Source organism: Salmo salar, chromosome 18, assembly GCF_965601325.2.
Source record: "Salmo salar chromosome 18, fSalSal1, whole genome shotgun sequence".
Lineage (NCBI taxonomy): Eukaryota > Metazoa > Chordata > Actinopteri > Salmoniformes > Salmonidae > Salmo > Salmo salar.
In genome coordinates, this window is record NC_138308.1 from 19564391 (window position 1) to 19580193 (window position 15803).

At 39.4% G+C, this 15803-nt stretch overlaps 1 protein-coding gene across 1 annotated transcript in view; it reads left to right on the forward strand.

Annotated features, from left to right (window-relative positions):
* The first annotated feature begins 213 nt into the window (after positions 1-213).
* pcsk2 (proprotein convertase subtilisin/kexin type 2) overlaps positions 214-15803 on the forward strand; it is an 84197-nt gene continuing 68607 nt past the window's right edge. The window contains exons 1-2 of the mRNA XM_014154627.3: positions 214-622; positions 4108-4212. Of these exons, the coding sequence (XP_014010102.1) occupies positions 437-622; positions 4108-4212 (291 nt within the window). The 5' untranslated portion in view covers positions 214-436. The remainder of the gene's footprint in view (positions 623-4107; positions 4213-15803) is intronic.

Consider the following 15803-nt stretch of genomic DNA (forward strand, 5'->3'; position numbering starts at 1 on the left):
CCTACCAGGCTTTTCCTACTTAGGTATTCACCACCAAATCTGACCAGAGAAGGAATTCTCCAGTGTCCTGAAAGTGTCCTACTCCTCTCCACTAAGACTCGCTAGAGCTGAGAGAGGAAGAGAGGAGGGAGACACACCCGCCGGCGCCGATTGGTGGAACGTCACGCGGAGAGGACCTGAACGGAGGAGCTGATAAATGATAGATGAAGAAGGAGAGAGCTGAGGATGCAGGTTTGGTCTGAAACACAACCACCCGTCGACTGGTCTCGTAGCATCGCCCACACAGCAAAGAGACGCTAAAACCCGAAGGACGGTCCAACTTCCACTAGCCCTCAGCAGCCGAGGAGATGTATCCCCAAAAGGTCTGATTCAGACATCTCTTCAGAGGAGCATCCCGCCCGAAGAATTCACTCCGACAGGCACCCTGATACAAGCCATGATGCTCGGATCTCTCAGATATGGGACAGCAGTTGGATTGATATTACTAAACTCGCTGGTTCATGCAACACAAGCCACGGAGGAAGGGATCTTTACAAATCATCTCTTGGTTCAATTGCATGAAGGCGCACACGATGAAGCGCACCAACTTGCAACGGAGCACGGGTTTCAAAGCTCCAGGAAGGTAAGTCGTAACGTTAGGCTATTATGTGCAGGAAATTAGCATCATGTAGCCTTATTCGATTTTCATTGATGAACATGCCCAGTTTTTGTCGCTAAACTACCCTTGAAAAAAATAATATTCCCATTGTTATTTTTTTTCTTCTAAATGGCCTAGAATATTATAAATATTATTGGGCTATTATTTTTCAAACATAAATACTTGTTTTGACTTCAGTTACATGTTTTTAATATATAGCATATTATTTGAAATATGCCTAGGCCTATTTGTTTTGTTTTTCACACGACCGTCAATTAAGTTGATCTCGATCATTTATTTTGTTACATAATATCTCTGTTTATGTCGCCTAATCTTCATATTCGATACATCAATATGTCGTCATCCTAAATTTCTGCTATATTCTAACATTTTCTTCGAATGCTATCACTGAAACTGTCAAACAGTTACATTTGTTCCTAAACTGCCACCACATTGCCAGTACATTTCTTGGTCCCCAGTAATTTTGGAAATGATAAATGTGGCCTGAATAGATTATGTGAATTAGGGCAGGCTAATAGCAGCCTAACATCAGTTACACTGGGATCATCCTTGAGGACTCTGCCCACTCAAGACATCATTGAAAACTAATTTAGTTAGTTGATGACCTATAGCCTCAGCCTAAAAATATAGCTGTTGTCAGTTCATAAATATAGGTCTCTGTCAAACACTATAATCAATCAATCAATCAATCAATCAATCAATCAATCAATCAATCAATCAATCAAATGTATTTATAATGCCCTTTTACATCAGCTGATGTCACAAAGTGCTATACAGAAACCCAGCCTAAAACCCCAAACAGCAAGCAATGCAGATGTAGAAGCACAGTGGCTAGGAAAAACTCCCTAGAAAGGCCAGAACCTAGGAAGAAACCTAGAGAGGAACCAGGCTCTGAGGGGTGGCCTCTTCTGGCTGTGCCGGGTGGAGATTATAACAGTACATGGCCAAGATGTTCAAACGTTCATAGATGGCCAACTGGGTCAAATAATAATAATCACAGTGGTGGTAGAGGGTGAAACAGGTCAGTTGCACAACTGAATTCATTTAACTGAAATGTGTCTTCCGCATTTAGACCACCCCATCAGAGAGGTGCGGGGGGCTGCCTTAATCGACGTCATCGGCACCCAGGGAGCAGTTGTTGGAAGTTAACTGCCTTGTTCAAGGGCAGAAAGTCAGATTTATCCACCTTTTTGGCTCCGGGATTCTAACCAGCAACCTTTTGGTTATGGGCCCAACACTCTAGGCTACCTGAGCTGACACACACCCAAAAAATGTTGTAGAGGTACTGACTAACGGAGGGTAAACTATTAAAAAAAAAAAAAAATGTCACACTCTGAATATGCTCCCAACAATTTAATGGGTACATCTAACCAACGTATCAGCACAGAGTGCCTTCTTCAGGGTTGAAAAAACATACGGATATAATCTAAGGAATAAATATAAGGATTCTGATCAGGTCACTATGTTCTCACACATGCAAACCTGCTAACAGAATATGTAACACTTTTTTGGGATAGTCTATCTGTAGATGCTTTACAGACTATCTGTAACATTTCAACTAACTTTCTACTAACCCTAACCTTAACCCTCATCCTAACCCTAAACTTAACCCTTACCCTAACCTTAGCCTTTAACCTTATTCTAAACCTAACCCTAACCGTAACCTTAGCAAGCAGTTGCTTATCAAAATATAGTTTGTTGACAGTATGACCATCTGTAGAGCATCTACTTATGGAAAGTCCGGACTATCCAAATAACGTGTGACCACAGAAGATCCTTTCACTTGCTATGTGAAAGCCTGAGTAAGTTCTTATCCTTGAGCCCATTCATTGAGCTTATATTGCACACGCATGTTCAATTGCTTGTGCACTGGTGCTTTGTTTTGGAATACATGCCAAGGTGTCAAGTAGGCCTACACTGCATTTGTGTGTTTGTTCCATACACTTAGACTGAGCATTTTCCGGGTCAGCAAGATTATTTAAATAAGAGTCAGTTTATAAAGTCTGAATACTCTTCATACACTTGATCATAAATCAATTCACTGAATTCTAAATGTAGAAAACAATTTGATCAGAAACCAGCAGAATACTTTGTCTTCAGACATGGCAGTTTATAATTATAATTTTAGTAATTTAGCAGACACTCTTATCCAGAGCGACTTACAGGAGCAATTCGGTTACTGGCCCAATGCTCTTAAACAGCCCAGTGAATGCAGACCTTGTCATCACACATCAAACACCTTAAGCAGCCATTGATGTCTCAACAGGAAAAATGATCCCCCTGACTGAACGGCCTTGTCAGATGTCAGAATAAGAGCGTGGGTGCAATTGGCTGGGGAGCAAGGCACTGAGGCGAAGCATAAAAATCGAGGTTATTGTGGTTTTGTGAATTAAGATTTTCACTTCGGCATTCAAAATAATGGCATGTCCCTCTTGGCTACTGAAGATTTTATGTGTAGTTTGACAGGCATGATTAGATACTGAATGTGTGTTGTTTTGACGGAGGTTTAATGGCAGAATCTCTAACTGGTTTCTGAAAGTGTCTGCTTGCTAGTCTTTCTCCTTGTAGACACTTCCATACAGTAGGCTATCCCCCTCCATCCACTCTTTCACTGCTTCACACATACACCTTCTCTAGATTATGTAATCTCCAGCTATGTTTGTCTCCATAGCACACACACCAATAAACAATATCTGTGCAGTGACACACACACATTAAGCCAATTCCCTAATGTTTACTTTGAATCACCGGCATTTACTGTACATAACATCCTGTGAAAAGGGAAGCCAGGATTTACTCTTGAACATCCTCTCACATCGGCTATTTACTGCCAGTCTTACTGTATTGTACGATGGCTGCGTGCAGTGGACCCTGGTAACCATACATTACCATAGCTGCATAAACATACAGATTCACATAGATCAGACAGACACATTAGACTGGGTTTCATTGAAAACTGTGACCTGGCACCCCAGCCTTTATTACAGCGTATGGAGGTCTTTAATCTGACTAGGGAGCCTTAGGCACTGCTCGTACCATGCATCTCATTTCTTCCCTCTGTGATTTATTGTAGTTCATTCCAGCAGTGCACACTTTCTTAAAATAGACCCTGTGATTCCACAGAATGGAGTGATTCTCTCTCTCTCTCTCTCTCTCTCTCTCTCTCTCTCTTTCTATCTCTCTCTCTCCCCTCTTTCCATTCTGTCATTCACTCCATTACTTTCTATATATATATATATATATATACAATCTTTCCTCTCTCACCTGTCTCCTTCCTCCATCATTCTCTGTGCCTCCATCAACCACTCTCTCTCATTCCCCCATTTTTCTTTCCATCACTTCATCTCTTTCTTCTCCCACTCTCTACCTTCCTTCTCTCTCCAACACTTTCTCACTCAAACCTTCCCTTTCTTTCCTTCTCCCACGCCATTATTCTCTCTCTTTCCCAGCTTCCCTTTGGAGAGGGCCTTTTTCACTTCTACCCCCAGGACACCCCTCAGAGGAGGAGCAAACGCAGCCTTCGCCACAGACAGCGTCTGGAGAAAGACCGCAGGGTAAGTAAAACACACACACACGCTCACACACACACACACACACACACACACACACACACACACACACACACACACACACACACACACACACACACACACACACACACACACGCACACACGCACACACACAGACACCCAGGTTCCCATGGAAACGGGCCCAGTTCCCCCGCCACTCCGAAAAAATTATTACAATTTGAGGCTAGCTCCTCAAGGGACATACCCAGCCCCTAACAAGTTTATCTATCAAAGGTATTATCTTGTCTTTGCATACAGTGTTATTTTTTAAATCACTCATTCTTGTGCAGTATGAATATGATGATTAGGAGAGGCTTGGGCTGTAACAAGCTATGATTAAAACCGATGTTAGTCATGCCATTTGTGTGTTTAGTGCTGAAGTCCATGTGATTTCTTATAGTAGCATACATAATCACTTCAGAAAGCTACACAGTATTTATACCATCCAGCCCGTGCCACGAGGAAAGTATTAATTCAGTTCTTAAATTAAATATAACACTTAAACATAATGCACTTCTTTTTAATCTCATGTTTCATGTTTCATCTCATGTTTCAATCTAGCCGCATTTATTCACATAGATATAAAGGTGAAAAAGGCATAGACAGCCCCTGGTTACTGACTTGGATATATAATGCCTACAGAAAATAGGCACCAAAAGTAGGTTATACCAAGCATATGGTAATGACCTCAAAACTACTGCAGATTTCATTTAGAAATGTAAAAGAAGAGCAGAATATCAATACTTCTTCATGAATGGAATGCTTTTATCAGGAAGATAGCATGACAATTTTCCATCTTTATATCGCATGAAATTTCTATGTTTATGGGTGAAAGCAATTTTGTCGAAGATGACCCAAATCTAACCACAGAGTTTCTAAACCCAGAGGCACAACATCGCAAGACTTCCGGGAACGCTTGAGAAACAAACCAAGCAGCTTCAGACACTTGTGGGGGTCATAGAGAGTTTCATCTTTCCATAATAGTTAGGCCAAACTGTTAGGACGCTACAGACGATTTTGTGAGAAGACCGATTTTTGGGATATCTTATGGTCTGACAATCACCGCTCTAGCTCTGTCATCTTTCACACCAGATGCGGAAGTGCAACCTCTTAAGGATCCGCCCCTTTTTATTCTTCTTTTTTTTTCACCTAAAATGACATACCCAAATCTAACTGTCTGTAGCTCAGGACCTGAAACAAGGATATGCATATTCTTGATACCGTTTGAAAGGAAACACTTTGAAGTTTGTGGAAATGTGACATTAAAACCTGTTGGGGATAGGGGGCAGTATTTGCACGGCTGGATAAAAAGCGTACCCGATTTAATCTGGTTACTACTCCTGCCCAGTAACTAGAATATGCATATAATTAGTAGATTTGGATGGAAAACACTCTAAAGTTTCTAAAACTGTTTGAATGGTGTCTGTGAGTATAACAGAACTCATATGGCAGTCAAAACCCTGAGACAAATCCTAACAGGAAGTGGAAATCTGATGTGTGGAATCACTTTCAAGCCTTTGCCATTGAAACACACAGGGACTTATTAATCATTTAGCACTTCCTAAGGCTTCCACTAGATGTCAACAGTCTTTACAAAGTGGTTTGAGTCTTCTATGGTAGAAACTGACCCAAAGAGAGGCTTGGGAAGTTGGTCACAGGGGGAGGGCCATTACTACTATGACGCGGGTGCCCATGGGAACCCTTTTGTTCTGAAACATTTAGTAAGACAATGCAATCGTCCGCCTTGAATATTATTGAAGCTCTGGTTGAAAAAGGCCCTAAAGATTTATGTTATACAATGTTTGACATGTTTGAACAAACATAAATATATATTTTTTGCACATTCGTGACGAAAAGTCCCGAGCGCTTCAGTACATTATGAGTAGCCTTCGGAACGCGCTAACAAGAAGGAACTATTGGGACATAAATTATTAACTTTTTCGAACAAAACTACATTTGTTGTGGACCTGGGATGCCTGGAAGTGCCTTCTGATGAAGATAATCAAAGGTAAGGGAATATTTACAATAGTATATTTGATTTTAGATGGTTCCAAGATGGCGCTAACATGTATCGCCTAGCCTATTTTTCTGAGCATACCACGTCGTTTATTGCAAAGTGTGATTTCCCAGTAAAGTTATTTTTAAATCTGGCAATGTGGTTGCATTCATGAGATGTTAATCTATAATTCTTTGAATGACAATATTACATTTTAACAATGTTTTCGAATAGTAATTTTGTAAATTGTAGCGCTGATTCACCGGAAGCATTTGAGGGAAAATATTTTCTGAACGTCACGCGTCGATGTAAAATGCTGTTTTTATATATAAATATGAACTTTATCGAACAAAAAATGCATGTATTGTGTAACATGATATCCTAGGAGTGTCATCTGATGAAGATTGTCAAAGGTTAGTGCTGCATTTAGCTGTGTTTTGGGTATTTGTGATGCATGCTAGTTGCTTTGAAAATGGCAGTGTGATTTTTTTTGGCAGGGTACTCTCCTAACATAATCTAATGTTTTGCTTTTGCTGTAAAGCCTTTTTGAAATCGGACAACGTGGTTCGATTCAGGAGAGGTGTATCTATAAAATGGTGTAAAATAGTCATATGTTTGAGAAATTTAAGTTATAGCATATAGAGGTATTTGTATTTCGCGCGATGCGATTCCACTGGCTGTTGACTATGGTGGGCCACGTTCCCAGACAGGTTAATGTAGGAGAATATAATACAATGAATCTGGTAAAAGATAATACAAAGAAAAAAACCTGTGTTTTTGTTGTTGTTGTACTATCATATTTTAAATGCAAGAGAAAGGCCCTAATGTATTATTTTGTCCATTAGATGGCAGCAGTATATATGCAAAGTTTTAGACTCATCCAATGAACCATTGCATATCTGTTCAAAATGTTGTATCAAGATTGCTCAAATGTACCTAATTGGTTTATTAATACATTTTCAAGTTCATAATTGTGCACTCTCCTCAAACAATACTATGGTTTTCTTTCACTGTAATAGCTACTGTAAATTGGACAGTGCAGTTAAATTAAGAATTTAAGCTTTCTGCCCATATCAGATATGTCTATGTCCTGGGAAATGTTCATCTTACTTACAACCTCATGCTAATCACATTAGCCTACGTTAGCTCAACTGTCCCGTGAGGACACACCGATCCTGTAGAGGTTAAACTGACAGATGTATATGGGATTTTTTTATTATGTTAATTTGATTCCCGCAGGGCGGAAATATAGTGTAAAACCCGTAAGCTCTACATCTAGGATGCTCTCTGCTTGACATGCTCATATGTAGTCCTGTAGTTATGGATTTCAGCTTTCTGTGGTTCTGAAATGGTGGGAGAGTTTATCTGCACATTGTTGCTGCCTCTGTCTCTTTTAAAGTATTACTACCTTGTTCTCCTGTTGTGCTTTGAGTGTTTCTCCTAGGACAATGGGTTGTATTGTGGAGGATGACCCAGAAAGAATCCCCTTCGATTACTTTGAAAGCAATTTTCTATAACTTTCCCTTTTGCCACTCTTGTGCTAGGGAAGACCACATACAATTATTTTAGGTTCTAGTTGTTATTCTGAATTATAAAAAATGGATACCTAAGAAGGTGCAATTTTGTTGAATTTATGAGCCTCTGAAAATACATTTACGAAGACATTAGGAGTAATCATGATCTTACAGGTTCCTTAGAAAACCAACAGATTGTCTAATGGCCCTATTGACTGAAGTAGAGTATTGATTAGATTCTGTTTATGTCCTCAGGTAAAAAGTGGAGGTTGGTTTATACACACAGCTCTGTTATCTCTGAGTTTTCCCTAACCACTGATACAGGATCAGATATTTTCCCATCCCTCTAATAGAAATGATTAGGATTGGGGGTAGGACAATGTTAACCTAGATCTGTGGTTAAGGCCTACTCCTTCCTCAAGCTAACTACAGACAGGTCTGTGACGCATGTCTGCTTGTGTCTTCATTTTGACATTATCCCTCTTCCCTGTTCATTCATGTCTTGGTATAAACCTCTCATTTGTTCCACCTGAGGAACATGACATTTCAGTTATAATCCATAGGGCTACATTTCTGACCATGAATATAAAAAGTGCTCTATCTTTGTACTTTATCCTCTTAAATGTAAAGTACCCTATTTGATTTTTTTTATTCATTTCAGTCTGGTATGAGAACGATCTGCAAAAGCAGGGTGTCTGCGGAAAGCAAAGTGTCTTGGCTATTGATTTGTGCCTTAAAATCTTTGGTATAACTTACTATATATGGGTATACGAATGTATAAGAGCAGGCTGAGCCGATGACCTCATTTCAAAATGGCTGCTACCTACATTCCGGTTAGGATTGTAAAGCATACATCAAATCAAATCAAATTGTATTGGTCACATACATATATTTAGCAGATGTGTAGCGAAATGCTTGGTTTCCTAGCTCCAACAGTGCAGTAGTATCTAACAGTAAAGTAGTATCTAAAAATGATTCACAATAATACGCACAAATCTAAAAGTAAAAGAATGGAATTAAGAAAGATAGAAACATTAGATCGAGCAATGTCGGAATGGCATTGACTAAAGTACAGTAGGATAGAATACAGTATATACATACAGTACCATTCAAAAGTTTGGACACATACTCATTCAAGGGATTTTCTTTATTTTTACTATTTTCTACATTGTAGAATAATAATGAAGACATCAAAACTATGAAATAACACATATGGAATCATGTAGTAACCAAAAAAATGTTAAACAAATCCAAATATATTTTATACCTGAGATTCTTAAAAGTATCCACCCTTTGCCTTGATGACAGCTTTGCACACTCTTGGCATTCTCTCAACCAGCTTCACCTGGAATTCTTTTCCAACAGTCTTGAAGGAGTTCCTACATATGCTGAGCACTTGTTGGCTGCTTTTCCTTCACTCTGCAGTCAAACTGATCCCAAACCCCCTCACTTGAGTTGAGGTCGGGTGATTGTGGAGGCCAGGTCATCTGATGCAGCACTCCAACCCTCTCCTTCTTGGTCAAATAGCCCTTACACAGCCTGGAAGTGTGTTGGGTCATTGTCCTGTTGAAAAACAAATGATAGTCCCACTAAGCGCAAACCAGATGGGATGGCGTATCGCTGCAGAATTCTGTGGTAGCCATGCTGTTTAAGTGTGCCTTGAATTCTAAATAAATCACTGACACTATCACCAGCAAAGCACCCCCACACCATCACACCTCATCCTCCAAGCTTCACGGTGGGAACCAGACATGCAGAGATCATCCGTTCACCTACTCTGCGTCTCACAAAGACACGGCGGTTGGAACCAAAAATCTCAAATTTGGACTCATCAGACCAAGAACAAAGAAGAGAACAAAGAACAAAGGACAGATTTCCACCGGTCTAATGTCCATTGCTTGTGTTTCTTGGCCCAATCAAGTCTCTTCTTCTTATTGGTGTCCTTTAGTTGTGGTTTATTAGCAATAATTCACACAGTCTCCTCTGAACTGTTGATGTTGAGATGTTTCTGTTACCTGAACTCTTTGAAGCATTTATTTGGCATGGCATTTCTGAGGCCGGTAACTAATGAACTTATCCTCTGCAGCAGAGATAACTCTGGGACTTCCTTTCCTGTTGTGGTCCTCATGAGAGCCATTTTCATCGTAGATCTTAATGGTTTTTGCGACTGCACTTGAAGAAACTTTCAAAGTTCTTGAAATGTTCTGTATTGACTGACCTTCATGTTTTAATGTAATGATGGACTGTCATTTCTCTTTGATTATTTGAGCTGTTCTTGCCATAATATGGACTTGGTCTTTTTCAAAATAGGGCTATCTTCTGTATACCACCCCTACCTTGTCACAACACAACTGATTGGCTCAAACGCATTAAGAAGAAAATAAATTCCACAAATGTACTTTTAACAAGGCTGTTAATTGAAATGCATTCCAGGTGACTACCTCATGGAGCTGGTTGAGAAAAGGCCAAGAATGTGCAAAGCTGTCATCAATGCAAAGGGTGGCTACTTTGAAGAATCTCAAATATTAATTTGTTTAACACTTATTTGGTTACTACATGATTCCATATGTGTTATTTCATAGTTTTGATGTCTTTACTATTATTCTACAACATAGAAAATAGTAAAAATAAAGAAAAACCTTGGAATGACTTGGTGTGTCCAAAATTTGGACTGGTACTCTATATACATATGAGATGAATAAAGCATTATTTAAACACTATTAAAACATTAAACTAAATAAACACGGAATACGTTGATTCACACCGAATGCCGGGACTCCACAGATCATGTGGATGTCTTTTTTGTCTGCCTGTGACCTACCGTTATTCATCACCAGCCCAGAGAGTCAAACATCTTACAAGGTAATGTTCGATTTGGTCTGTGTTTGAGCTATAGCTGTATGGGGGGTATGAAATTAATCCTTAGGTTAGTAGGAACAAATCTAGCCTATTGTCAATGTTATCTGATTATGTATGACTTAATGGCAACATCGAATGTCCACCGAGTGACTATATCTTTGCACATGAAAAATATTATGAAAACACTTGGATATCCCCTGTATGTCCTCCGACACCCCTACAATGTTTGAGAGACGTTGGTGTTGCAGAAATTCAATTTTTATAGTTAACAATAACTTTTTGGCACATCCAGTGTGCACAACAGTGCAATTACCACATTCGGACACTTTGGAGAGGTTGAAAGGACACTTGAATGTACCCTGGATACCCCATAACACCACCACAATTTGAGTGAGGTTGATATGGTGTTCTTATACTGAACAAATAGCATTTAGGGATTACAAATATGTAATAGCACTGGAATTATCTAATTTACATATATGCCACTTTGGAGAGGTTTAGGGACACCTGGAATAGTCCCGTAACCACACCTGACACCACTTACTAAAACATCTTCCCATTTCTAGTTGTTAGGTCTATCAATCCTATTTTTTTCTGATGTTATTCACATGTTGTGGAAGCCATCTGATGTGTTTCCAGTTCTGGAGATCAATAATTCACTTATAGCTTGTCAATGAAAGATTACTTTCAAAATTAAAAAACTGTTATTTTGTGTGTGCTTGATCTTGTGTATTCTGAACTATGTAATGCCTATCTATCGTCTGATAATTTCCTCATAATCTCCCAGATGAGTTCTTTCCAGATATACCATGTTTTGGCATGTCAGAATCATGTAATTACACATGAATAGCAGTTACTTTTGGGTATATCTATTTAGGTGGAAATCTAAATTTTGTCATTACATCTAAAAATCCACTCCGTTGTTAAGACAGTACCATGTTGGAAGGGAATTAATCCATCTAAATGTGCTGTATCTTGGTGCTCTGAAATAGAGATGATTTAGAGAGAGAGGGAGGGAGAGAAAGATGGAGGACAGCTCAGCCCTTTGAAATGAGGTGGCGTTTGAAGCCTTGCTTGGTGGTGCTTCTAGTAGGCAGGCAGAAACAGGGAGCAGGCAGAGAGCAGGTGGGTAGTAGAGCGCGGGGAGGGTGATTGTGCGCGGGCTCCTTCTGATGATGTGAGTGGGCGACATGAGACACTGGGTCGAGGGCTGTCTCGAGGGGAAACACCAGTGTTAGTCATATAATGGAGGGGACGGATGGAGGGGTATGGAGGGAGGAAGGAGGAAGGAAGATGGAGGGAGGGAGGGGGTGAGGGAGGGAGGAAGATGGATGGAGATAGGCGATGGAAGGAGAGAGGGAGAGAGATGAAGGAAGATGGATGGTTCTTTTACGTTCCTTTTTACGTCACCAGGTATAGATGTTCTATGTGGCTCCATTAAATGGCTATATAGTGCACATTAGTCCATTTTCCATCTATGTTGGACAGTTTAGCAAAAGGAAAAGGTATACAGGATAGAAAACACAATGCTCTGATTCTGAAAATTATTTTGTGACAAAATGCAAAACGTTTTGCTCGCATCTATCTGTAACATAGGATTGTCAGGGGTCCAAACGGACTGCTCTATCTGTCACAGGTACTTAGGCAGTGAAAGAAGAGATGTGTTTTATGGGTTTGGTCCATTTTAAAGCCAACAATAAGTGTCCTCTAGCCTTGTAAAGAGCATGCTTAACGGCTGATCCCTTATCTATGGTGGTAAAACACATCGGACAATGCCTAGTCCGCTCTCCATCATGTGTGTTTGCACATGATGGAGAGCGGTAAGCTCTCCATCATGAGTAAGCTCAGGAAGGACTTTCTTTCATTGCATATCTGACTCTATTCAACAAGCATGCAGTTGAAAATAAAATATTGACTCAATATTATGAACTTAACTTCTCTAGGGTAGGGGGCAGTATTTTGACGTCCGGATGAAAGGCGTGTTTTCCATCCAAATTAAACTGCCTACTACTCAGGCTCAGAAGGTAGGATATGCATATTAGTAGTAGATTTGGATGGAAAACACTCTGAAGTTTCTAAAACGGTTTGAATGATGTCTGTGAGTATAACAGAACTCATATGGCAGGCAAAAACCTGAGAAAAATCCAACCAGGAAGTGTGGAAATCTGAGGTTTGTAGTTTTTCAAGTGATTGCCTATACAGTATACAGTGACTTAAGGTTCATTTTGCACTTCCTAAGGCTTCCACTAGATGTCAACAGTCTTTAGAACGTTGTTTCATGCTTCTACTGTGAATGGGGAGAGAATAAGAGCTCCTGGAAGTAGATGAGTGAGAAAATGACATGAGCTCAGAGGTGCACGCTCACATGAGAGTTAGCTGTGTTCCTTTTCTTTTTTGAAGACATTGGAATTGTCCGGTTGTAATATTACTGAAGATTTATGATAAAAACATCCTAAAGATTGATGCTATATATTGTTTGACATGTTTCTACGAACGTAAATATAACTTTTTTGACTTTTCGTCGTGACATTTTGCGCGGACTTCCTGCATTTGGAGTAGTGGACTAAACGCGCAAACAAAAAGGAGGTATTTAGACATAAATGATGGACTTTATCGAACAAAACAAACATTTATTGTGGAACTGGTATTCCTTGGAGTGCATTCTGATGAAGATCATCAAAGGTAAGTGAATATTTATAATGTCATTTTTGTCATTTCTGTTGACTCCAAAATGGCGGGTATCTGTATGGCTTGTTTTGATATCTGAGCGCTGTACTCAGATTATTGCAAAATTTGCTTTCGCCGTAAAGCTTTTTTGAAATCTGACACAGCGGTTGTATTAAGGAGAAGGGCATCTATAATTCTTTGAATAACTGTTGAATATTTTATCAACGTTTATGATGAGTATTTCTGTAAATTGATGTGCTCATTCACCAGAAGTTTTGGGAGGCAAAACATTTCACATTTCATTACACACCAATGTAAAATGTGTTTTTTGGATATAAATATGAACTTTATCGAGTGAAACATACATGTATTGTGTAACATGAAGTCCTATGAGTGCCATCTGATGAAGCTCATCAAAGGTTAGTGATTCATTTTAGCTGTATATCTTGCTTGGAAAATGGCTGTGTGGTTTTTCTTGTCTCGGCGCTGTCCTAACATAATGTAATGTTATGCTTTCACCGTAAAGCCTTTTTGAAATCAGACAATGTGGTTGGATTAACGAGAAGTGTATCTTTAAAATGGGATATAATAGTTGTATGTTTGAGAAATTTGAATTATGAGATTTTTGTTGTTTTGAATTTGCCGCCCTGCTATTTCACTGGCTGTTGAATAGTGTGTCCCGCGGGTGGGACGCTAGCGTCCCACATACCCCAGAGAGGTTTTAACATAAGTGTGATAAGTAACCTAGCAGTGGTTGAATTGACTCAATATTATGAACTTAACATCTGTGTGATAAGTAACCTAGCGGTGGTTGAATTGACTCAATATTATGAACTTAACATCAGTGTGATAAGTAACCTAGCTGTGGTTGAATTGACTCAATATTATGAACTTAACATCAGTGTGATAAGTAACCTAGCTGTGGTTGAATTGCTATTTGGCCAAATTGAGCGATTAGCTGCAAGTTGTTATATTTTTAAGTCTGTAAAGGGAGTTGAAAGATTTTGAAATTCAATAGTAGTGCCGTGATGGAAACTTACCTTGACATTATGCAAAATAATGTAAATTCCATCTGAGGATGAGCTATTAGCTGGAGAGAGGTACATTTATAGAGCTCATCTTAAGACAGCACCGTGTACTTTACCAGTCATTCTGAGCAAGGAGTTCCAACTAAATTAGTGTCCTTGAGCAGCTGGTGACAAGTAGAGCAAGGTCCTTTACTCTCCCTAATAACTTCCAGATAGAGAGCCCTACTCCAGTCTGGAAATGAGGCTGTAGCCCCAGCTGTAGAGAGAATATAAAGCATTACTGTACAGGCACTTGATTTGGCTGTGGACACTGTCTGAGTCATCTTTCATTGCTATACCTTTACCTTAGTTTAACTGCCTCAGAGTCGAATGACAGAATGACAGGGAGAGTGAGAGGATTCAAGGCTTTGATCCATTAGATGATGTCTAATATAATATTCAGCCAGGTCACAATTTCATGTAGCAATATTGGTTATGATATTTTCAGACTCCATTTTATTAACTTGAGCTTTATATTATATTGTGCATTTTGCTGTACAGTAATTGATAGACAAAGCATGTAGATTTTAATACATTTGCCAATGTGGAGATACCTGCTTTTTATGCTTGACTGTTCAATTATTTCCTAATGGGATTTTTGGACTTAAAGCTAGAATCCTTAGTTGCTACATCCATTTTTGGACGTATAAATTAATTTAGTATACCATTGGTTCTTGAAGAATATAACTTCTAAATGCCTCATGAGCTTAGTTCAACTGTCGTACCCATCAAAACACAACGCTTTTTTTTACTGCAATGTTTGTAAACAATGTAAATCTGAACATTGACTGTATTGCCTCAAAACATGGTTAAAACTATACTTTTGATACCATGGATGGTCGGTCATTGAATCCATAGCTCTGTCTATGAATTTGAGAGTGGTTACAGTTCTCCAGGCCCATCCCGCAGCTTCTTACCAAAACAGAGGCAAGATGGCCCTTTGTTATTGTTTCAATTAAGGATTCTAGCTTTTATACTAAATAGGCTTAAATTACATTGCCTCCAGCGAAACACACTGCCCCCTCACTGGATCATTAATGTCTTCCTTTCATCTTGAATACCATTTGTGCCCACAGTTAGTTTATCGTGATTAGATCAGACCATATAACCCAGATATTAACAAACCACTCCTTTAGAAACACCATTGTAAATCTTTATGAAATCATGAGAAGAAAAACACCCTCTGTTGTTGATCCTGTTTTTGCAAAATTGTCCCTGTTGCAGCAGTAAATAAGCTCTTTAGTCAAAGTGTCTTTGATGATGGGAACAAACACAAGGACTTTGTCAGGCTAATTGGGGAGTTATTTTGTCTGCTAGGGCACCCTCTGAAACAGTCTCTTTCAAATTCCCGTGTGTGTGTGTGTGTGTGTGTGTGTGTGTGTGTGTGTGTGTGTGTGTGTGTGTGTGTGTGTGTGTGTGTGTGTGTGTGTGTGTGTGTGTGTGTGTGTATGGTACTGTAGGGACCCAGCTGCA